At 37.9% G+C, this 25,022-nt stretch overlaps 1 protein-coding gene across 11 annotated transcripts in view; it reads left to right on the top strand.

The window, feature by feature from the left end:
• ABLIM1 (actin binding LIM protein 1) overlaps positions 1-25,022 on the top strand; it is a 402,054-nt gene that overhangs the window by 327,414 nt on the left and 49,618 nt on the right. For 6 of the 11 annotated variants that reach the window (XR_011970214.1, XM_072623263.1, XM_072623299.1 and 3 more), the window contains 2 exons: positions 8,079-8,166; positions 13,618-13,676. Coding sequence is in view for 7 of the 11 variants with exons in the window: in XM_072623263.1 (XP_072479364.1) it covers positions 8,079-8,166; positions 13,618-13,676 (147 nt within the window). In the remaining 4 variants the exon portion in view is untranslated. Of the gene's footprint in view, positions 1-8,078; positions 8,167-13,617; positions 13,677-18,692; positions 18,774-25,022 lie in introns of all 11 variants that reach the window. The other 5 variants (XR_011970213.1, XR_011970209.1, XR_011970210.1 and 2 more) reach the window with 2 other exon arrangements.

The following is a 25,022-nucleotide window of genomic DNA, read 5'->3' as shown; positions in this document are numbered from 1 at the left end:
CAATGGCAAGGTTAGATGATAAAGTTCAGTGGTCTCCTATCTTATTCCAAGAATTGGAGCTCCCAACTCCCTCAAGCAGTGAGAGTGCTATGTCCCCAGCCAATGACTGCTGGAAATCAAACGGTGGTCCAGAAGGTGGTAGTGGAACAGGGTTCTGGGTTCCGTTTCTTTGGGATGGGAATGGGAATAGATAGTCAGCATCTATCCAAAAGTTTAAAACCTGAAACTAGGCAGTAGAGACTGGGGGAGGGAAGGAGACTATCTTCTTTCAATTCTTGCTGGTCCCCCAGGAACCTGTCGCTTCTGTTGTTTGCATAATGGGAGGCATCACCCTTGATGAAATGGTGCATCTTTTGCATCATTGTAACACATCTTTATTGGCAATACACTATAACCCAGTTAGATCTTCACTGCATTCCTCGTGTGTGCAGTTTTCAATCTTCCAGGAAAAATACTGTGGTACAGAGGATTAAACACTTAGATTGGGGCTCAAAGGACTGGTGGGTTCAAATCCCAACTTACTGCTTGAGTGACCTTGAGCAAGTCACTTCCTTTCCCTTGCCCTTAGTTTTCTCATCTATAAAATGAGAAACTTTAAATGATCTCTAAGATGTCTTCTAGCCCTTAGATCCTATGGATTTTTGATATGGTGATTTATGATTCAAGTCATATAGCATCTATGTGAGAATTCGGGCTCAAGAGGCTTTGTATTAGGGAATGATTGGACATGCATTAGTTTAAACTGACCAGTACACCAAGAGATGGCTGAAAATATATGCAGTGTACAACTGTGGACCTCCCAACTTTACAGAGGAGGGGGTTAGGAGTGCTACTCGCAGCTTCTATTTTAAGCCAGGCTTATTCTTTACCATTTTACCTTTGATTTTTGTACGGTTAGGGTTCTTTCCATTTCCATGTTGCGGTCATTGTTTTCTTGACTCTGCTTGCTTCCCTCTACATTAATTCATGGAGATCTTTCCATGCTTCTCTGTATCTTTCAAATTCCTTGTCTCTTGTAGCACAGTATTATGCCATTACATTCACGAACCATAATTTGTTTAGCCATTTCCCCATACTTTTTTTTTTTTTTTTTGAGGCAATTAGGGTTAAGTAAATTGCCCAGGGTTACACAACTAGTAAATATGTGAATCTAGATTTGAGCTCAGGCCCTCCTGACTCCAGGGCCAGTGCTCTATCCACTGCACCACCTAGCTGTCCCCACCTAGCTATTGTCATCCTCAAACAATCTCCTGAGTACTAAAATGAGCGACAGCAAATGTGGTGTCTCCACTCACACTTCTGATAAAACTAGATCAACAAATCTGTTCTCTTTCACATCTATTTGTTATTTTAATATACATTCAGAAATACGTTCCACTTCAAAGTGTTTTCAGGATGCTCTCGCTCAGTTAGATTTTAGACTAAACTCTCTTCATGCTCATCTCCTCCTCATCCGTGTTTTATGTATTAGGACGTAGTAATGGATGTAATCTTCCATAATGCTCGTTAGTAATTAAGTTTTTTATAGAGTTTATACTCCAAAATGAAGATCACTTTTGTTAACTTTATCTTTCTGCTTGATACCCTCTGCCAGCTGATGGGCTTTTTCTATCTTATCATTGTAGATAGTATTTTGTTTCAGTTTAAAATTTCTAAGAAACGGTGATAGTCCATATTTTTTCCTTTTTCCTATTTTCAGAGTAGGCAATTTGTTTTAACAGATTGGTTAGAGCTACTATAATAACAAATAGTATCTTCTCATTATTTTCCTTTCTTCCTCTTTGGTATCATCTGACCTTTACTCTAACCAGTCCATGACCTGACTACACAAAGAGCTGACTTTCAATTGACTTCTAACATTTGTAACTACTCATTTCCTGTTTATTAAGACAATAGTCACTTTCAGTTTTTGTAATGGTGTTAGGCACTCCCAGTTTCTAGCATCCTCCAACTCTCTTCTTGGAAGTAATTTTCATGATGAACAACAGGTATAAAATAATCTACAGGTCTGAATAGTCTACAAGGCTTTCATCTCAAATATTCAACCAAATTCCTCAGCGGTTATTGCCATTCTCCTCTGTACCCACCTTTACATTGAATGAAGAAACACCAAGACTGCTGAAAAATGAACCAAAAGAGATTTGGATTTAGTTTGGAGGGTCCTGTCAAGTTCCCCAGAAAGTCCCACCTCAGACACATACCAGCTGTGTGGTTTTGAACAAATTACAAAACATCTCAAGCCCCAGAAACTCTCTGAAACCAAAAGATAAAGAGCAGGTGCCAAACTGCTTCACTAGAGGAAGTATCCTTTGCAGGAGTTTTCTACATCAATAAAATCACAGATGTAATTTTAAAAAATTTTTTTTAATTCCTTACTTACGTGACCTGGGACAAATTAATTAACCTCCTGGACCATTTTCCTCATATAAAAAAAAGTAAGGAGTTGAACTGGATAATCTCTTTTATCCCTCCAATTTCGAAACTTATAGTTCTCTGATTCTAAGTATCTTCAGTTCCATTCAACCTCAAGACACTTTACTACCTACATATTGGGGATTAAAAAAATAAGGAAACCAAAGAATTCCTGTCCTCAGGGAACTTACATTCTCATGTGTAGATGGATAAATAATACAAAGTTATGCAAAGTTTTTTTTTTGAGAGGGAAAAGATAATCAAGATGGGAATGTGTAATCAAAATGGACATCTTCTGGGTGGGCTATTTGGTCTCACTCTTCATGAACATGTAAGGCAAAGTGAAATCTCTCATGATGTGATGCTTCTCATTTTCTTTGGATTCACAAAGAAACTCTGTGAATACCTTTATTTGCCTCTCTAAGAACCTCTTGACTGAGCTGTAACTTCTTTATCATATGATTGCATTCAGAGTAAGAATGGTAATGTGGAAATCACTCAATATAATAGTAGTGCATCAAATTAGTAAGCCCTAGGCAGTAGTCACACAGCAAGGATACTAATTAATTTAATGTTTCTGTCTTCGACCTCCTTGACATTCTGACAAAACCTGACTTCTCAGAATGATGTTTTTAAATGAATAAAATGAAGTACGTATGATTACAAAGAAACAAATTATAATGAAATGCAAGTTGTCCAATTTTGAGGGGAAGCAAGTACCATACCCCAGGTTGAGAATTTCTGTTCTTAACCAACCTCCTTATGTTGCAGGAAGAAAATAAAGCCCAGAGGGGTGATGTAACTCGCTAAAGGACACCTAGCCTAGTGGTCTTTTCATTCATTCAACCCTGTGACCATATGCCTTTTCATATGCATATTGGGTCAGACTGTGGAATCCCATTCCCTCCTGCTGCTCTAGATGTGGCTGGTTTTCAGCACAGCATCTTTCTTGGCCTTTAATCTCTTGGATTTGTTCCAACAGCTGTTGGAGAGACAGCAGTGGTTTCCATGGTTACCAACTACTCGAGACTCCCAGGAATGGGATTGGGGAGAAGTATAAAAAAGAAACTGGGGAGAGGAAGGATTTGGTAGTTTTGCTCTCCCAATTGCTCTTGCATGAGCTGTCCTTTGGGATGGATAAGTGATTGTGAAACTTTGCGTGCTTTCTCTTTTTTTTAACCTCTCATCTTCTCTTTTCTTCTCTTTTTTTTTTTTAGAAGGTATTCTGTTCTTGCATTTTTATTCCCTGAAATGAATTGGGAAGGGAATCAGTTAAGATCATTAAAAGCTTTTTGTATTAGGAAATAGCCGACCTAAAAATATTTTCAACATCGTCCTTGAATTCCATCCATCCTAGGGAGAAGTGGGAGCGAACAAAGAAGATGAGAGGCAGAATTAAGTGTCCTTCCCACTTACACCCGCACCCATTGGATGAGCCATCTGATGTTTCCTCTTTCTTTTTAAATCTTTGTTACAAAGGATAGTTCTGTGGGGGGGGAAGAGAAAGAAATATGGTCAGATGCGATAGAAATAAAAGGAATCATGTATTTTAAAATATTTTTCAACCCCAGCATAGTTTTGTTAGAACTTCACAGAAAAGCAGATACAGGAATACTCATAACAGTTGCATTTTTTGAAAATTATTTTTGATTAATATCTTTTATTTCTACATCACCTTAATTTCCCATTATTTTCCTCCTTTCCTACATTCTGAGGTATCTATTAAGAGACTAAAAAGGAAAAAAATCAGTCAACCAAATTTACATATCAATCAAATCCAACAGCTAATGCGTTCTTCCCTCTCTATGGTCCCTCTGCAAAGAAGGGAGGGAAATGCATTTTCATCTCTCTTCTTTGGGGCAAAGCTGGTTCATCATAATTATAGTAATTATACAGGATTGAGAGCATCTAGGTGGCACAGTGGATGGAATGCCAGTTCAGGAGTCAGGAAGACTCATTTTCATGAATTCAAATCTGACCTCAGACACTTACTAACTGTGTGACGCTGGGCACATTACTTACCCCTGTTTGCCTCAGTTTCCTCATCTGTAAAATAAACTGGAGAAAGAAATTGCAAACCACTCCAGTATGTTTGCTAAGAAAACTCCAGATGGGGTCACAGAGAATCAGACATGATTGAAAAAATGCTAAACAACAACAGGTGTTGGGGGGCAGCAGAGTGGGAGGGGAGCTGTATATATAGAAACGACACCTATAAGTAAAAGGATACAATGAAATTTTATTTTTATGGAAGTGTAAGGCCAAGGCCTAAAATGGCTAATAAATAATGGTGTTTAAGCCACTTCTTATAGTTCATGCATACATGGCAAAATCTTCACATGGCTTTATTGGTTTGGGGTTTCCCCCTTAGCCACCAAAGAGACATTGTGTCATAGGTGAGATGTGGGGAGTCAACATCTCTAAACAGCTTTGGAGACTGAAATTAGCCCATGAGTACAGCTTCCAATCTGGAGCAAAGCAAGATCATAACTAGACAGATTTCCAATTCATGATTCCCCCATATGATAAAATGCATATTTTTCATATATAAATAAATGCGTATAGGCATCACCTATCCATGCCAGAATATTTCTGTGGTCTGTCCTTGGGATTCATGCTATGGGGTGGCATTACAATTGAGATTTTCTTATAATGAGAACCTTTGATATTCCAGTAACTACACATCCCTAGATGTAGTTCCAGGAGAAGCATTAGCTAAGTTCAAACTACGCTTTACTTCAGGTTTAATATTGTAGGTGTTAACAGCTAGAAAGATAGAACTAATTTGTAGATTTATTATCATTAAATAAACAGCATTCAAAGAGCAACAATTGTTAGTACTCTGTGTGGGTGTAGATCTTTCAAAGATTCATTAATGAAACAGACACTCCACTCTGTTTTTTTTGGTAAAATGTAACTTTTGCCAGAACACGACTTTTTCTCTTTGCTAGTGCTGTTAACACAGTCTGTAGAGGAAAGATCAGTGGTCTTGAAGATATAAAACCTAAGTTCAAGCATCCTAGCTAACTGAGAGCTAGTTGGTCTGTTTTCAGTGTGAGCATTTAGACCTCAGAAATTAGCAAATGCTTCCAATCAGAACTCAATGGGGGTTTTTTGTCTCTAGACTTTAAAAAAATGATGAAGAAAAAGTTAATACAGATTGACCTTAAAAGTGTATCTGCCAGTATTTCCAAGCATACTTTGGTTCAGGTTTTGATGCTTACCATCTTGTGAATGGATAAATCCGTTAACTTCTTTGAGCTTTGGTTTCCCAGTCTGTGAAATGGAAACATTTGGACTACTTATCTCATCACTTCTTCACAGGATTACTATAAAGCTTACTTTTTGTAAATGTGAGCTTTTCCTTTTACATAACATTCCCTTTCCAATCTCTTTGCCTCTTCATAAGAATGTCTCCCATTCGTATAATTTGCCCACTCCTTACCGCTCTCTGCTTATTAAAAATCTCTACCCCACCCCTTACTAGAGCATGTCCAAGTGGATTTTTATGCTATGTCTGATTCCCAGTCCTGATGTGGAGCTTTTAAATGTTGAGGATTCCTTTAATTCTCCTGCCACCACTGCCACCAACAACCCCCTACTTTTATAACCCTTTTCTTTATGCTTGCTTATATCATAAATGTCCTGATGTTGAAAATGACTGTGAAGAATAAAAGTTTCTTTAGGGTCATTCAGATTAGAATTCCCATGTACGCACTCCCAACATAACCTCACATACACATACACACACACACACACACACACACACACACACACACACACACACACACACACACATACTTTATATCCCTTGATCCTAGGAAGTTAAGTAAGATAGGTGATTTTAACTCTAATGAGGAAGCTGATAATCAAAAGTTTAGTGACTTGCCCAAGGTCACATATTTAGAATGGGACAGAGGTAAGACTCAAACTCATGTCAAAGAATGCTAAGTCCAGAGCTCTTTTCACTATACCATGTTGTTCTGTCTGATTAAACACTCTATGACTAGGAAGAATGCCAAAATTAATTATTATCACATAGATTTCATCAAAATGCATTTGCCTTTGAACAAATGATGTTTTGTCTTCCACCATAATAGAAGTGGCATATACAAAGCATGAGAGCTTTATTTTTCATTTGATCTCCAGTTAACATTTTAGTGAGAACAAAAGATATTCCTGGAGGTGAAGCCTACCTGCTTATAGGCACCATCTTTGGAACTCTTCATGACAGGAATGACAACATGGAAAGTCAACAGGGTATAACTGGAAAAATCAGAGTGCTTAGATTCAAATACTGACTTTGCCACTTACTGTATGTGTGCCCTGGTCAAATCACCTGATTTCTCTATGCCTCAGTTTCCTTGTCCATAAAATGAAGGACTAGGACTTGGCTCCTGAAGGTCCTGTCCAGCTCTCGGTTTATAAAGTTTAATTCCAGTTTTTATTTGTGCCAAGACACAGGCTGTGTAGCTGATCTCATCCCCACTCTCAAATGATAATCTTAAACTGCTTTTTGTAGTTTCTGCTGAGGGGTTTTAGTGCGCTGATCTCTTCTCCTGCTGAGATTTCGTGCAGAGCCCAGCACAGTCAGTGACCACATATCCACATATAATTCTGTCTCTCCATGGTACCTTGCACATGCTTAGTGCTCACCATTTACCACTGACAATTCTCTGGTTACGGATCGCAAATGACCTTTGTCTCTACCAGGTAATTATTCAGTGGTAAAGAGGGTTTTTTGTTGTTGTTTTTAAGTTGTTATTTGATTATTTGGAGTTGGGGGGAAGTACTTGTCAAGGGGAAAAGAGGATTTTTTTTCCCTTTTGTTTTTTATCATACAAACATAATGTGACTTGGCACCTGCCTAGAGAATTGGTCTTGCATCCAGTAGCACCTGCCATGATGGCATCTGTTATCTCAGGAATTGTGAGATACTTATGAATAATGTAGGGCCACCTAAACAAAATCTTTTAGAAAAATCCCAATTTAAGAAGACCTTGTGATTGGATCAGCATAGGTAACATTGCAGGAAATTTGGTCCCCTGAGATAAAAGCAATTTCAGAAGTCTCTCATGGTCCTCTGTCTTCTTGAGGCTAGCTAGCTAGATCTGATTAGCTCTGGATTATTCAGCAGAAAGAAGCAGATTGGAATCTGTTAAAGGCACTAGATTTGAGAAGAGAACAGATTGGAACCTATTTAAAAGGAAGGGAGGAGTAGAGAATTGTTTTTTTAGTAGGTCAGCAGTAGTCTAAGGAAATGAAATTCCTCCTAATTGTTTTTTTTTTTTGAGTTGAGGTTTATGAGAGATGTGTGAATTATTTCAATCCAGTGTACTCATGCTGAAACTGGGTGCAACCTGATGTAGACCAAGAAAGCCCAGGTTCTGAGAGGTGGCATCTTCATTCAGTTCTAACAGTTATCCTATCTTCAGGAGCCAAACTCTGTCCTGACTTTGGGGTTTCAGCCTCCAGGAATCTTAGGGTAATAAATTTGATGTGAAATTAGCATTATTTCTGATTATTCTCCACCTCTACCTTCCCTAAGTCTGCCTACTGCCTAACTGCAGAAAGCTAGAAACAGACAAGGCGAAGATGGTCTGCAATAGTGACTGAAGAATGTTGCATAGAGTAAAGGGTTTCTCTTTCCCTCTTTTTCCTTCTAGGCCGGTGATAAACACTACCATCCAAGCTGTGCGCGATGCAGCAGGTGCAACCAAATGTTCACAGAAGGAGAGGAAATGTATCTTCAAGGTAAGACAGACTCAGCAACAGAATATCTTCTCCATTCCAGAAAGAAAATCAAGCCTGCTACTTGCAACAATAATGTTTTGGTGGAGTTTTCCTCACTTCATTGTTTTGTTGATACATTTTTTTTTCACACTATAACCACCTTCCCCTAATCCCTCTCACTATCAATAGAACTCAGTTTTAGAATAAACAACAGTTAAGCATTCCAGAAAAGGGCTCTTCATTAGCTGCTCAGCTGACCCAAGCCTTAAAAAAATAGGGCCAGAAGCTACCTATTTACTTAATTAATCAGATCAGCAGCTGTAGTCATACCTGTCTTTGGGTATGAGCCAATACACAGAATCCCTTTCACTGTGTGGAGTAAAGTTGTTTTGAATAAGTACAAAAATCTACCATTCTTATCCTGAAAGTTAAAGAGAATCACCTTTCCTCTCTGTCCTCAAAATGTTCATAAGAAAAGAGGTCAGGATGAACTAGAGTTTATAAAGTCAAACTGCTTGATAGGTGTTTTCTCTCTCCTTTCATCAGGGTCCTTCAAAGCCTTTGGTTTTAATCAGGTTTGTTTGTTTTTTTTGCTTCCCCCCTTTCTACCCACCCCACCCCCCAGTTTCCTTTGATCAGGTTAGGTTAAATAGAGAAGATATCTTCCCATACTTGATGAATTACATCACATCTTTTCTTTTTTTTCATTTTTCCCCCAGTTAATAGTATTTTATTTTTTCCAATTGCATGTAAAAATAGTTTTCAACATTTACTTTTATAAGATCTTAAGTTCCAAATTTTTTCTCTTCCCTCCTCCCCAAAACATATGGGCTATACACATACAATCATATTAAACATATTTCTACCTTGGTCATGTTAAATCACACCTTTTCTTTTGTCCCATGAAACTCCCCCAGCTTTCACATCCACAGCCTCAGAGGAAGAGTTCAGAATCCTCAAGAGAAGAATCCCTGGTGGAGGAGACATTGATCCAATATTCATTTCTAGAGAGTCATTTGGAATATAATTTTGAGCAGTTTCTCCAGTATGAAAATGTTTTCAGTTTGGGGTTGTTGGGAGCTTTTTGCTTTTTTTCCCACTTCTCTAAAAACCTAGAAGGTAATAGAAAGGAAATAGGAAAAAACCTTTTCCCTATTAAGCTTTTTACTCTTTTTAGAAGGAAAAAATAAATCTCTCTAGTTAGAAAAGACCTTATGAGCCTAACTAGCAAGTACCCAAGAAACGCTGCTTTTTTTTTTCTATAATCATGGTACCTGGACTGTTAGAGCATTGTATTTCACCTTTTCTCATTGCATAGTAATCTTGTATGTTTTTGTCTATGCTTTGAAATTGATTTGTATTTTTCATATACATAAGAGATGCTTGTAGAAATTATTCTGTATGTAAGAGAAATTTTTATTTGGCCTATCCTGCCAAAATGCAATTTTTACAGTCACATTCCTATTCAAAAGACACCCCCCCCCCCATCTAATATGATTTTGGAGGCACTTTGCAAAATTACAACCATGGATCACTGAATTTTTAATACTAATAATACCACCTGATATTTGTAGCTTTATAGTTTTCAATATACTTTTTCAGCCAGTCAGTAAGCATTTAGTAAGCCTTTACTATAAGCAAGGCACTATATTGAGCACTGGGAATAAAAGGAAAGACAAAACATCCCTGACCTCAAGGAATTTACATCCCTTGTTCCTGTGAAGTTAGGTAGGATAGGTGATTTCAACCCCAATGAGGAAGGTAATGTTTCGAGAAGTTAGGGGACTTTCCCAAGATCATGAAGCTAGACAGTGATAGAGGTAAGACCAAACCCATGCCATAGTATGCTAAGTCCAAACCTCTTTCCACTTTACCAAGTTATTCTGAATGGATGGCCCATGGCCAGGAAGAATGCCAGAATTCATTGTTATCTCTGGATTTCATTGTGATGCAGTTGCCTTTGGACAGATGTGCTCTGTCTGCAGCCATAACAGAAGTGGCATATTCAGAGATGAAAAACCTTGTTTTTCTTATGGTTTCTAGTCAATATTTTAGGACTTCATGCGATACTGAAGATGTCTTTCTAAAATTAGGGAGTTAGAGGAAATTGGGAGATTTTATACCCACTGGTGAATAAGTTGCATAGGTTCCAAGGGTCTGGACCACATCTTTTTTAAAAGTCTTGGGAGTTAAATGGAGGAGGTGATTAAAAAACCTTGTACCACTCTGGCACACTGTATTAACAATACTGGACCATGTGTTAGGATGGGAAAAATCCCAAGACCTAGAGATTACACCAAGATTCTATTCCAAAACAACCTTTGGTATACTTTCCCCATTCTTTCAACACTTTCCCTGAGAAGAATGAGCGATTTCTTCTTCCGCAGCTTAAACTCAAAGCCAAATATCTGAGGCTCTGAGTCACATTCCATGTGTGTGTCTGACCTCCTGATGAGAATGTTTACATTGTGTGCTGCTGGCAATCAGAAGGAGCCCTGGTGTTCTGGGCTTTAGCAAGAGAATCTTCAGAATGCGAGCTTTCCTAGGATCTGACCTTGGCTCTCCTAGTTAGTTGCTTTGCATTAACAGAACTTCCTCTCCCTTTCATAGTGCTAAAATGACTTTGATTTTTCCATGATGGAATGAGAACTATTTGGGAGAGGGAAATGCTTGTTAAGCAGACATACTAGTTTGATTTTTAAATCTGTTTTTCCTTCCATCAGTTACAAGTATTTTAGACTACTGTAGTATTATATACTATTGCACAAAAATCATTTAAAAGATTACTTTAAATTACTTCAGTGTGTGTGTATAATATGTATGTGTATATAGATATATAATACACACATGCATGAATGTATACATATAACATATATACACACATACATATATATGTGTCATTGACTGTAAAAGAGTTTACAACACTCATAATAATGAAAATGCTTTTGTCATAGAATGGTAGATCTGAGAAGTACTATAGAGATTATCAACTCCAACTCCCTCATTTTACAGAAGAGTAAACAGGCCCCATGAGATTCAAATGACTTGACTAGTAAGTGCCCCAAAATAGTCACAATATTAACAATAACAACAATAATAGCTAGCGTTTATGTAGCTGCTTATGCATTAGCAAAGCACTTTACATGTGTTATCTCATGTGATCCTCATAACAACTCTGGGAGATAGATGGTGTGATTATCCCTAGTTTACAGATGAGGAAATTGAAGCAGACAGCGGTTATGTGACTTGTTTGAGGTCATGAATGTCTGAGTACATATTTGAACTAATATCTTACTAAAATCAGGTACAGTCCTCTAACCAATCAATGTACCACTTACCTGCCTCAAAGGATCATAGATTTAGAATTAAAAAGTACCTTAGAGGTCAATGAGTTCAAGCGCCTTATTTTGCAATGAGGAAAATAAGACCTCAAAAGGTTAAATGACTTGCCCAAGGTCGTACAAATACTAAGTATCAAAGCTAAGATGTGAACCCAAGCAATCTGATTCCAAAGCCACTCCACTCCAAATCTCTTTCCACTTCTAGATACCAAGTTCATACAATTTTCATAGACAAGAAGACTATTATTAACTTATCAAAAGGTCATGGAGTTGAAAACTACAAGGATTCCCAGTCCTAGTCCAGTTCTTATTTTATAAATGAGAAAATGGAGACTTGTCTAGTCTTATGCAACTTCTACACAGTGAGACTTTTATTAACTTTTTAAGTTTTTTATGTCCTTTAAACTTTTCTCTGAACCTGGGCAGATCTTATTTTCATGTAGGTTTTATTCTTTAATGTACATAGAGATGTTACCTCATTCAGAAATTCACATTAATTGATTTATTACCTTTAAAGTTAAAAGGTAAAGTGATTTCTAACATAGCTTTGTACAGAAAACCATTTTGATATGCCATCTTATTCTGATTGAATGGACAAAGTAACTAGAATTATAAAATTCAGTATTGATGAAGCATTAGTTATTCCTGTATATTGTTGAAGGGATTATAATTTGGTGAATGTTTTTAGCACAGTAATCTGGGAATATACAGTTAATTATAACATCAGTCATTGCCTGTCATCCAGCTACTAAGCTACTAAGGCTATACACTAAGGAGATTATTAAAAGAAAAGCATGATCAAAAATATTCATTGGTATTTACTCATGATATAAAAGGGGAGACCTATATGTCCTATAGTTGGAGAATGTCTAAATAAACTGTGATATAATATGTCAATGTGAGAGCATATTATCTGACTTTTGGAAATGGACAGTTTATGAAGAACACAAAGAAATATGGAAAGTCAAACAAAATGATGCAAAGTAGAGAATAGAAGTGAAAAAAACATTGATTATACTACTTTAGAAAAACAGAATTTTAAGTATACAATTAGAAGAGACCGAGCAAGTAGGTTGGTACTTCTTAAATTCTTTATTTTTAAATAGAAGGGTAAATAGTTCATATTCAAGTTTGTTTGATACAGTTCCATATTGTGTTTATTGACATGTTTCTAATTAATTATTTAATCCAGACAATTAATTAGTATTTCAGTTATATAATCTCTCATCCTGGTTGCCTTTTTTTTCCTGCCACTGAATTTACTGGTTGATTTAATATCACATAAACATGTCTTGCACTTATGAAATTATAATGTATTTAGTGAGAAACATCTTGGCATAATGGATAGAGATCTGGTATGGCAGTCTGTAGGACCTGGGTCCAAGTGTCATCTCTGGCACATGCCAGCTAGTCTGATCCTTAAGCAAGTCAATTTACTTCTCAGTATGATGGACCACTCTTTAAAGATCACATGTTGTAGAACAGTTTCCTGCTTGCATTGAGAGAGGGACCTTCTGTCACCTACAGTGACGTCCCAGGGCTAGCCCTGCTTCCCAGTGTCGATTATAGAGAGGGAGTCTGGCATAGAGCATAGAGGGTCAGCCTATACTCGGGAAGAATTGGGTTCAGATCCTACCTTTGGCACAAACTAACCATGAGCAAGCCATTCAACCTGTTAGACTAACTTTCTAAGACTTTAAATTACAGAAGAGTTGTCCATTTTCATTGTTGCAGGTAGTTTCCACATCTGAAGTTACAAACAGTGATGAAACTGGAGGAGGGATGTAAAGAGAGAAGAAGAGAGAGACATATGTGTCATCTGTAAATATATTTATATACACACATACTTACATATGTCTGTATAGTTTCACAGAATACTGATATAGTCATGGATAAAATGCATCAGGACATTTTTGAGTAATCATTGTTTTCTGCAAGAGATAACTATACCCTCTTTAGAGTAAATCAGGATTTACTATGGAAAACTCATCTGAAACCTCTTGGGAGGTTTCTTACTCCATTGTCTGAGAAGTGGGAAGAGAGTGAAGATGTAAAAGTGCTCAATAATGTTATGCCTTCTTCTTTCTTCTGGAGCTATTTTATTGTTAACCGATGGATTTTGTCTTCTCAGGTTCCACCGTTTGGCATCCAGACTGTAAGCAGTCCACCAAGACAGAGGAAAAACTCCGGGTAAGGGAAGTTTGAGGATTGGGACTTAGCTCCATTTACCAGCCAGATTGTTTTGCCTATTGAATAACCCTTGGGCAAAACTGATTTCTCCTGTCCCTCAATATCTGATTTTAGTCTGTTGCTCCAAATGATAGTGGTGGATGCTAATCTTACCTTACTAAAGCAGTTTCCAAAAAAGCACATCAGGGAAATTTGAATAATACAGGTGATTTTTAAAAAGTCATATGGTCTTTGTATTCAACATCTTTGTAATCTGCCAGTCATGCCGTAATCCTTGCTAAATTTAGGACAAAACAGGTTCCCAAAGAAAGTTGTGATTCATAACTTGAATCTTAGTAATTATCAAAATGAACCCCTCAAAACCAAAAGTACCAAAGTAGCCTCCACAAGCTCGTTCTCTTGCTTCTGGGTTGCATAATCAAAGACTGGGAAGCTAAGTGCCACAGGGGCTAGCTAATGTGTTGGACTGGGACCCAAAAGACCTGAGTTCAAATCCTGCCTTAGATACTATTTATGTGATTCCAAATAAGTCACAAAACGCTATCAGCCTTTAGTTTTCTCATCTGTAAGTTGGTTCTAACAATAGCACCTACCTCCTAGGGTTACAGTGAGAATTAAATGAGGTAATATATGCAAAGTGCTTTTCATACTCTAAAGAAGTGTATAAATGCTAACTATTTTTATTCACACCAGAAATGGACCTTGGTAGCCACTTAGACCAACCCATCTCTGAAAAACAGTCCCCACTACAGCATATTCTACAAGTGGCCTCTCAGCCTCCACTTGAAAGCCTGCCACCTCCTAATCCAAACCACTCCACTCTTGACAGTTGGTAACATTTTTTTCCCCTAAAAATAAGCCTAAAGTTTGACTCTTTGCAACTACCATCTATTGCATCTTCCACTGCCCTCTGGAAAAGAACAACTCTAAAGCCTCCCTCCTTCACATGCTTGAAGACAGCTGTCACGTCCTTCCTTCAAGTTCTTTTCATCCCCATTTCCTTCAGTCAGTGTCCTTGTGACATTACCATGAGGCCCTTAACCATCCCGGTTCCTCCTCTCAATGTTCCCTAGCTTCTCTGCAGGCTTCCTTAAATGTGCTATATAGAACTGAACACCCTGGCCCAGATGTGGTGTGATGAGGGCAGAACACAGCGGGATTCTCACCTTCTCATTCCCCCATCTTAAGGTATACTTGAGGCAGTAGGGTATCACTATTTTAGAATTCAGCACAAGGAAAGTTCAGGTATCTTTGCCCTTTATAGTCCTATAATTTTGAAATCATAAGCAAAAGAATCAAGTCATGTCATTGAAATGTTATGCTTTTTTACCTTCAAAGTCCTCTGCTAGTCCTAAGTAAATCCTCAAAGCAACTTTAAGCAGGCAGAAAGATTAGGTCACTAAGGAGGGTCAGAATCTAAACTTGTATGCTGCATGGAGTTTAGAAAAGCAGTATGGTGGAGTGAGCACAGGGCTAGCCTTGGAGTTAAGGTGATTTAAAATGACATAGTACTGCCTCTGTCACATGCTTATTGCAGGACAAGGAGCAAGTCGCTTAACTTCTCAGTACTTTTCCCAGGGCTACAATTTAGAGATACGTTCAAAAGCTGCATCAGTGAAAGGAGTTACCACACCAGAAGTTACCATGAAATCACACGTCTAGCTCCCCTACTCCCAGCTTCCCCACAAAAAAACTATGTTTGCCACTAAGGCAACTAGATAGTGCAGTGGAGTTTCCAGGCCTGGAATCATGAGACCCGAGTTCAAATTCAGCCTCAGACCTTTACTAGCTACGTGACCCTAGTTGAGTCATTTACATCTGTTTCCCCGTCTATAAAATGGACATAATTTTAATAGAATAAAACACCTACCTCCTGGAGTTATTATGAGGATCATAAGAGATAATTGTACAAATGTTAGCTATTCTGTTAACTATTATATTAGTCACTATATTATGTTATAAATGTTAGCTGTTATATTAATCCCAGAATTCTCATGGTAGGCAGTGTTTATTATAGCGAGAATTAACAGGTTTTGGATGTTTGAGACCAAGCCCTGTGCCCACATCTCTGAATGAAGCTTTATTTGGTGGCCCTGAACTAAAAGGGTCTGAAGTTTATTTCTCCCAGCTTGGTGTCATAAAAAAGGGTTGCCCTGAACTTTCTTTAGGAGTCCACATTTGATTATCCTATTTGTTTTATTAGTTTGTCCTTTGCTAGTAGAAAAAGTGATTTAGCTGACTGACTAATTTGCTGAACTCATTACCAAAGCAGTGAATATCGGTAATGTAGGCAAAGTGGTTAATGTCACTTACTCAGGAATGGTAATCTTCAGAAAAGGCAGTGGGCTTCATTTTCACTAGTTTTTGTCAATTATACCAGGAGTTGCAGCTGTTCCTTTCCAGTGTCTTTGTTTCACTTAATTACACACACACACACACACGCACACACACACACACACACACACACACACACACACAGAGTTATCTTTTGTTCTTTTTTATTTCAAGTACAGTCTGCCAAATCATAAGAGCTAGAAAGTACCTCTGTCTAGAGGACATCAGGTCCAACCCCCTGATTCTATTTATGAAGAAAGCAAGGATGAGTGGTTAATTGAGTTGCCCAGGGCCTATATAGCCAATAGTGTAGGACTAGACCTCAGGTCTTCCAGATTTCAAGTCCACAGTGACACCTTACTGCCTCAAATCAGATGGGAGTGTTTTGCAGTTCACATGTTTTGGGAATCTTTCCTTTCTCTGGGATGTGCAAACATACTCCTTGGGCAAAGGTCAAGAAAAAAGCAAAGACTCATATGGAATGGAAGGTAGCAGGAGAAGATGGAGGGGGGTTTTGCACTGCTCTTTCGGTTTGGACACAACAGGCTGCAGAGCATCATTTAACCTCTACGCATCACCACTACCCCATCTGCAAGGTATAAAGATTACTAAGCCATTGACCTGCCTCCAGAAAATTTTGGATGTGAATGATCTGGGCATTGATTGCATAAAGCCCTGATGTCACAGGGAAAGGACTTATTAAGGCTTTTATTCTCAAATTGGAAATGCAATAGAGCATAGCCATGAGATGGTCGTGCCATGCTACGCAGAAACCATTTGGTTAGCTCTACTCACGTCTCCTGTCATCACCATGATGTTATTGGCCTCTGGATCCATCATTTTACCCTAGTCTTTAGTGAAGTCTTTTAAAGGTAAAGGTGAATATGTTAAGAACCCAGACTAAATGGAAGTTAACTTTTTTTCCCCTGTAAGAATTTTCTCTATTTGCAGATCATTTCAGCAAAGTGATGAAAAAGAGGATTCAGGGATTTTAAAAATCATCTTTGTACAAATCACTGAACAAACATGAAAAATCCTGATGAATGCATATAGAAGTGTACATAGATGTATAGATATATGTATGTGTGTGTACACGTACTTAGATATATATATTTATATAGACATATCTATGTGTATTATATATGATATATGCAAATATATCACTTTTTTTCCTTCATGCATAGTGGGCAAGGTGGCCCAGTGTTTTCATGCTTTAGATCCGTAGAAGAAACCTAAAGTTTATCAAGGGATTCAGTAATACTCTAGTTCAGCTCAGCTCTCCTGCCAGAGAGTCTAATTCAACAACTGCTGAATTCCCTTACCTCTAGAGGATATGGTAGTGAAAATAGGCACCATGGTCCAGAGGAAAGAACAGTGAATTTAGAGTTAAAGGCTCTGGGTTCAAATTAATTTTTGTGACCCTGAACAGGTTAGTTCATCCCCTCTAGGTCTCATTTTTCCCATCCATACAACAAAAAAGATTGCGCTCAGTGAGCTCTAAAGTCCCTTCTAGCTGTAAAACTCTAGTGCCAAGAGTCCCATGTCTCCCCAGAATATAACGGTAGCCTGCATTGTGATCTGTCTGGCTCTTCTAATTGTCCCTACAGAGCACTCACTAACACAGATAATCCTGAAGGCGGCAGCATCATTGGAAAATTGACTTGTGGATAGATGAAATCAATCTTGTGATCTCTTGAGAGCATTTCTACAGTGGCCAATTCCTGAGTCAAACTCTGTGCAGTGTATGACCTTAGTGCAGTTTCCATAGTAAAATGGGAAGAAAACAACCTCTCAGTATCCCCACTGAGTAATCCACAGTTTTGCTATTTTATAACTCAGGCAAAGTTTATAAAAACAGATTCTTAGTAGTCTTATTTATCAATGTGTCATAAGAATATCACAATAATTTCAGGCCAAAGTTAGTTGGGCTGGGGAGAAGATGGGAAGTCCCATTCCACAGCCAGTCAATCAGCAAGCACTTTTTAAATTCCTATTATGACCCAGGCACAGTGCTAGGTACCAGGGATTCAAAAGCAAAAAGGAAGTTATACCAGTCTTTAAAGAGCAGATTCTATAGGACAAACATGTAAACATATAAGTGAATACCAAATATAATTAAAGTAGATACCGGTTATGGGGACCTGGGAGTAGCTGCTGAGGATTTGGAAAGGTATCATGTGCTGTGGTCATTCTATGGCAAGCAATATATGACCTAGTTGTTGTCTGAGATTTACTATTGACTTCATAGATAATATATTGGTAATTATTAATGAATGATAAATGTCTTAATCTTGTTAAGCTGCATGTCTATTATAGTGATTCTGAAATAAAAATGGCTTCATTTATTCCTTCCACCTCTCATATGTTCTCTCTGTGTGTCACTCTGTCTGTCTCTGTTTCTCTCACTTTTCTGTCCTCTTCTTTCTCTTCCTCCTTCGCCATCCTTCCTTCTCCCTTCTTCACTCTCCTCTCCTTTCTTCTCTCTCATTCTCTTTCGTTTTCTCCCATTCATTCTCTCATTCTCTTGTGTCCTCCGTTGTATTCTGTCCCTCTCCTTTCTGTCTTTTTCTCTTCTCTTCTCTCTCTCTTTCTCTCTCTCTCTCTCTCTCTCTCTCTCTCTCTCTCTCTCTCTCTCTCTCTCTCTCTCTCTCTCTCCTCTCTTCCCCCCCTCTCTTTTCTCAGCAGCTTCCAAATATGCCACGTTCCTCATCTGAATTCTTTTATCCTAAAAGTCTGATTCGCCGAACACGACCCTCTCCACAGGTTTGCGACTGTGTTTGGACTGAGTCTTGATGTAACTTCCCTAAGCAGCAAGCTTATATCACTTAGCCTGGTGCCACTACTCCCATACATCCTGCCCACTTTGCTTGGGGAAGGAGATACTCACTTACTCACACATTTAAAAAATATCCTTTTAATTTTCTAATGTTATCTGTTTTCTATCCAATGAGACACTTAGTGGATTTTTTGGTCTTGTTTTACCTTTTTGATTTTTTGAACAGTGGCTAGTGTTTTCTGTTTGTTCATTCTAGCAGCTTCGAAGCACACCCTCATTTATCATTTAGGATCCACCAGTTGAGTAGCCTGAGCATGACAAAATATTTGTCATTTTTGAAAGATGTCCTGCAAATGTATTCCTACGTGCCCAGCCCACCATGGTACACAAGGCAAAATGGCAAAGTGAACAGGGAGTAAGACTTGGAGTTATAAAGAGCTATCTTCCAGTCTCACTTCTGAGAATCAATCAGCACATTTATTCAGTACCTACTATGTGCCAGTCACTGTACTAAGTTCTGGGCATGCAAAGAAAGGCAAAGAACAATTCCTGTTCTCAAGGAGCTCAGTCTAATAGGAGAGAGGATGTGCGAATAGCTATGTATAAACAAGATATCAAAAGAATAAGTTATAGATAATTTCTGAGGAATGGCAGATGTTGAGACTTGAAGAAAGTCAACAGATGGATTTGGGTAGTTTTAGGTATGAGGCACAACCAATAAAAGCACTCAGAGTTGGGAGATGCAGTGTTGTATGCATGAAAGCCAATGTCACTGGATCACAGAGTATGTGGAAAGGTGTGAGATGTAAGAAGGCTGGAACAGTGGAAATGGACCACATTATTAGAGTTTTAAAAGCTGAACAGTAGATTTTACATTTGATCCTGGAAGCAAGAGAGAGCCCCTGGAGCTGAGTGAATGGGAGGTAACCTGGCCAGACTTAAACTTTAGGAAGATCAGTTTGACAGCTGAGTAAAGGATGGACTGGAGTAGGGAAAGACTTGAGGCCAGGAGACCAATTAGCAGACTGTTGCACTAATCCAGGTGTAAGGTGATGAGAGCTTATAGTAGGATGTTGGTGGTGTCAGAGGAGACAAGGAGACATGTATGAGAAATGTTTTGAAGGTAAAAACAACCGGACTTTGGAACTGCTTGGATGAATTTGGGGAGGTGAAAGAGTAAAGAAACAAAGATGGCACCAGGCTTACAGCCTACATGACTGACAGCATAGTGGTAATCCTCATTGACTGTAATAGGGAAGTTAAGAAGAGGAGAGGACTTTAGAAGAAAGATAATGAGTTCAGTTTTGACCATGTTAAGATATCCATTTGAGATATCCTAAAGACAGAGATGTGACTCTAGGGTTCAGGAGAGAGGTTAGGACTGGGCAAATAAATCTAAGAATCATTTGCATAGAAATGATAGCTGAATCCATGGGAGCTGATGAGATGGCTAAGTAAATAGTATTGAGGGAAAAGAGAAGAGGACTCAAGACAGACCTGAAAGAGACATCCATAGTTAACAGATATGATCAGGATGAAGATCCAGCAAAGGAACTGGGCTATCTCATAATTTCTCTGAGCCTCAATTTCCCCATCTGTAGAATGGGAATAATGATACCTCAAAGAGCTGTTGCAAGTCTCCAATAAAATAATGTATATAAAGCACCTGGAAAATTTTAAAGAATTATACGAAAGCCATTTTATTATGATGGTCATCACCCTCAGTAATCCTGACAGTGATTACACTGGAAAATGTTAACTTCCAAACATCTACTGGTCCTCCAGCAACACATTTTTAAGGTACTTTCTTCAGGTGTCCGATGTATACAAGCTGACACCATAATGTTCCTAATGTAGAGAAATTCAGAGTAACTTTGTAGAATTTTACCTCTCTTCTCCAAGTGAAGCTCTGATATCAATACAGTTGTGCTACCCAACATTTTGTGATAACTCCTATTATTCGGGGTCATTTGCCTACTCCACTTGTCCACATATAAAAAATAATAGTTATAATAACATATAGATTGTGCCATAAAGCTTGCAAAGTGATGACATATACTATCTCACATGAACCTCACAATAACCTTGTGTGGTAGTTGCTGTCATTATCCCCACTTTATAGACTAGGAAACTGGTGGAAGAAAGTTAAGTGACTTGCCCAATGTCATATAGCTAATATGACTAAGAAAAGATGTGAACTCAGGTCTTCCTGACTCCAAATTGAGGGTTCTGTCCACTGTATCACCTACTATCTAGAACCATAGTAAAGCCAAGAAGTCTTGATTTTACTTAACCATTCTGGACTTCCTTTTTTCCTTCCCAAAGGCCATTTCAGATGGTGCCCAATTTACATTTAATTCATTCATCAGTGCCTTCTTGTTTTGACTTAATGTACTTGATGTCTGAAAACTAATATTTTGTCAATCTTGAATCTCCATATACAAAAATTTTGTAACTAGAATGTACCTAGGCATCATCTAGACCAGCTCTCACACTTTATAAATGAGCAAATTGAGGCCTAGAAGAGTTGTAACTTGCTCATACACCTAGTATTACCAAGCCAGAATCAAAAGCTAGAACATCTAGTAGTCTTTCCACTATACAATGACGCTTCTAATGCACTGAGTTGGAAATCCATTCTTAACTTAGAGGTAGGTGTTAAATATAGGTTAGGAGAAGGAGAAAACAAAGAGGGAGAGTCCAGGGAAAGGGACAATTTGGTAAAATATTTCTTTGCTCATAGGTATTCAGACTTAGGACACTGAAAATTTCAGGCAGCCTGGAAACTGAAAACAATATAGACCTTGTTCCCTACTCCCCCAACCTTCCCCCCCCAAAGAAAACCACCTTATTATCTTTGTACTTTGTTCCATTAAAAACTATAGAAGTTTGTTTTGATCACTCTCTTTGATCACATTAACACAACAAAGGATTAATGATAATTATACCTTCAAAGAATTAGGTGACGTGATTAAATCCCTCATTCATTTATAGTGAAGTCACTCTGGCCTGATAGTTATATTCATAGGATTTTAGGGCTTGAAGGGGACCTTATTTCTTATCTGAAATGTGTGAATTTAAATATACTAGCTGTTATGACTGAAACCATATGATTCAGCCATCCTTGCCCCAGCAATGTTTAGTAATCAACTGTTGCTGTGTTACAAAGTAAAGCCCAGCATTCATAATTAACTTGAGGTAGTGTGGACAATTCAGTATGTTTTCAGATTTCTGGAATTTTTCTCTGCATGACCAACAGACATGAATAAGAATCACAGAATTTCAGAGGTGGAAGGAACCTCAATGACCTTCTAGTTCAATCTATAACAGGAAAAAAAAATTATTCCCTCCACAATATACTTGGCAAATAGTCAACAAGTCTTTAAGATGTCTCCTGAGGGAAAACCTTCTTTTTTGCCAAAGCAGCCCATTTTACTTTGGGATAACTTTAGATTATTGGGACAGTTTTCCTTTCATTAAGCCTTATTTCACCTTTTTAAAATTTCCACTCGTAGATTCTAGCTCTCCCTTTTAATCACCATTCCACATGCCAGCCCTTTACATATGTGAAGACAGTTATCATGTCCTTCCCAAGTTGGGCTTCTCAAGGCTGATTAGCTCCATTTCCTCCAACTATTCCTCATATGGCATCAGGTCAAGATTGCCTCCTCTTGATGCATTCCATCCATCTTATAACTGACCTTCCTGCAAATGTAGCACCTGAACTGCACATGTTCTAGCTGGGGTATGACTAGATTACACTAGCATGAAGGGACTGTCACTTCTTTATTCTCAGAAGTTATGTCTTTCTTAATTCAGCCCAAGGTTACATTTACCTTTTTTACCATCAAACTGATTTTGATCATATTGAGCTTGCATTTCACTAAGACCCTCAGAACTTTTTTGGATGAATTCCAGTCCAGAAATGCTCTAAAATTGCCAAAATTTTCCCTATTTTTAGAGTGCCTTAAACAACAAAATACAGCACCAGCCAGAGTTCAGTGGGCCAAATGTTTTTTTTCATTTTGCAAAAATAATGCTTTTTAGAGAAAGAATATGCTGTAAAAAAGGCCATGATATTTCTGGGATCAAATTTGCATTACTAAAAGAAAGAAGTTGGTGGCTTCTATATTGGATCATTGGAGACTAAAAAATAAGAATAAAGAATACTCTAGAAATTGCATATTGTCTTTCAAACTAATGTAGACATGTGAACTGTGATCTGGCTGATTTCTAATGCACCAGCCAAGTATTCTGTATCTATTCATGGAGAAAAGATTATTAGAGTCTTTATGTCTGGACCAAAAAAAATTAATATTGCTGCTTATGTATCAAGCATTTTATTATTAACACTGTGATATTGTTATTAGAGCAGCTGCTTGTTGCTTTAATCATAATTTTCGTTTCATTCATAGCATTTTGTCATCTTATATGCATTATTTATACCTATTACCTTCCATCAGAAACAGTCAGGCTTTATGGAAACTGAATTTGCATTTCCACTGTGTATTGTGTGCGTAACTGAATCAGATTACACTTACTATACACGCACACAGACACGCACACACACACATGCACACGCACACGTACATGCACACATACATCAGATAGCCCCAAATGCATATCAGCATTAAAAACCAGCAGAAGTTCAACATGATCTTTTCCCTTCCCTGCACTTTACTTTAGCAATGTTATAGTTCAGTGATTGTACTAAGGATAAAAAAAAAAAATTATTCCTTCTTCTGCAGCTATTACCACCACCCTGTCTAGTGAACTTCAACAAAAACCAAAGGCAGGTACTGTCAACATCAACAGTGTGTGCTATAAGGTGATGATGACCTTATAACAGTAATTACACTTGTAATAGTTTATCAGATCAAGATGATCTGATTCTTTCTTCAGTTTTCTGCAGTTTTCAACTCTTTTAGAGCATGGCTTTTAATACCTGTAGTGTAGACAAAATAGCTTTTGAATTGCTGCTTTTGGGGACCGGGGTTGAGTGAACATGGTGATTCTCAGTATGTCATGAGATGGTAGCACACAAATGAAGGGAAATTTAAAAAAAAATGCCATTTCTCCAGGTATTCACCATTCATATCTCTGTTGTTGATAACAAGCAGTAATCAAAGGGTGGTAATGAATTGGGATGAGGATATAAAAGGATCATTGAAGTAGAATATTCATTCAGTCCTCCTGCCCTGAGAATTGTAGGACAAGTGGGCAAAGGAGGAACTGGAGAAAGACAAATTAGATAAAAGGCAGCTGATTAGAGTGCTTTTTAAAGCATTTCACGAACATGCATGGCTTTTCCAGAATTTCATTGCCCAACACTGGTTGGAGCCATTTTTCTTTCTTGTTGAAATAAAGTGCCAGCTTTTCAATGAATCCTCCATGTTTCTCTTAGAGATGTCAGCTAAGAAGAGAAAGGCAGAGAGTATTCTCGGGGATAACAAGGAGGTTCTATGAAAATAACAGGTAGAGAGTAAAGTAAAGAAATTCATGGAACTTTACATTATAATGGGAATAACATTACACTATTCCAGTATCCAACTGGAATGAAATCGAAAGGCAGGTCCTTTCTAGTCCCCTTCTTTAAGTTGCTAAAACAATGATTGGATCAATTGTTGAATACTTTCACAGATTAGGGCAGATATTTAATGGTTGTGATCTCTATTTCTCCTTCCCCACTTCTGAAGAGATACAGCTTTTGAAAAATGGTAGAAGAAGAGAAAAAAATAAAAATGGTAGAGGAGACTGAAAATTACCCAACAGGCCTTCTAAAATGTTCTTTTTCTCACTCATGTTGGAAGAGATGGTTGAAGAATAAAAAACATATGTCTGCTCCATTATTGAAAATTGTTTAATGATAAGCAAATATAACTGAATTGCTCAGTGAGCCTCTGCTCTGTAACTTTCTCCATGGAACAGATGTTCTACCTTTAGGACTAAAGAATGGGAAAATATCTTTACTGTTAATATGGATACAAATTTGTCACCAATAGCTGTGGATATAAGGACTTCTGATCTGTTGAACTTTTGTCGTTAGTTCATAGTTACTAGAACACTGTGGCCAGGATCTTATGTATTAGAATGAGAAAGAATGCTTAGTATTTTTAGTAACTGTAGGATTTATTTAAGGAAGAAGAGTGGAACCTTTAGACTTACACTTCTATATCACATGGATACCAAGCAGGAAAAGTATAGACAAATAATAAATGGGCCATGTAAGAGGGGAA

The sequence above is a fragment of the Notamacropus eugenii genome, chromosome 1 (assembly GCF_028372415.1).
Source record: "Notamacropus eugenii isolate mMacEug1 chromosome 1, mMacEug1.pri_v2, whole genome shotgun sequence".
Taxonomy (NCBI): Eukaryota; Metazoa; Chordata; class Mammalia; order Diprotodontia; family Macropodidae; genus Notamacropus; species Notamacropus eugenii.
Note: the sequence above shows the minus strand (reverse complement) of the source record. Positions and strands in the feature narration are given on the sequence as shown.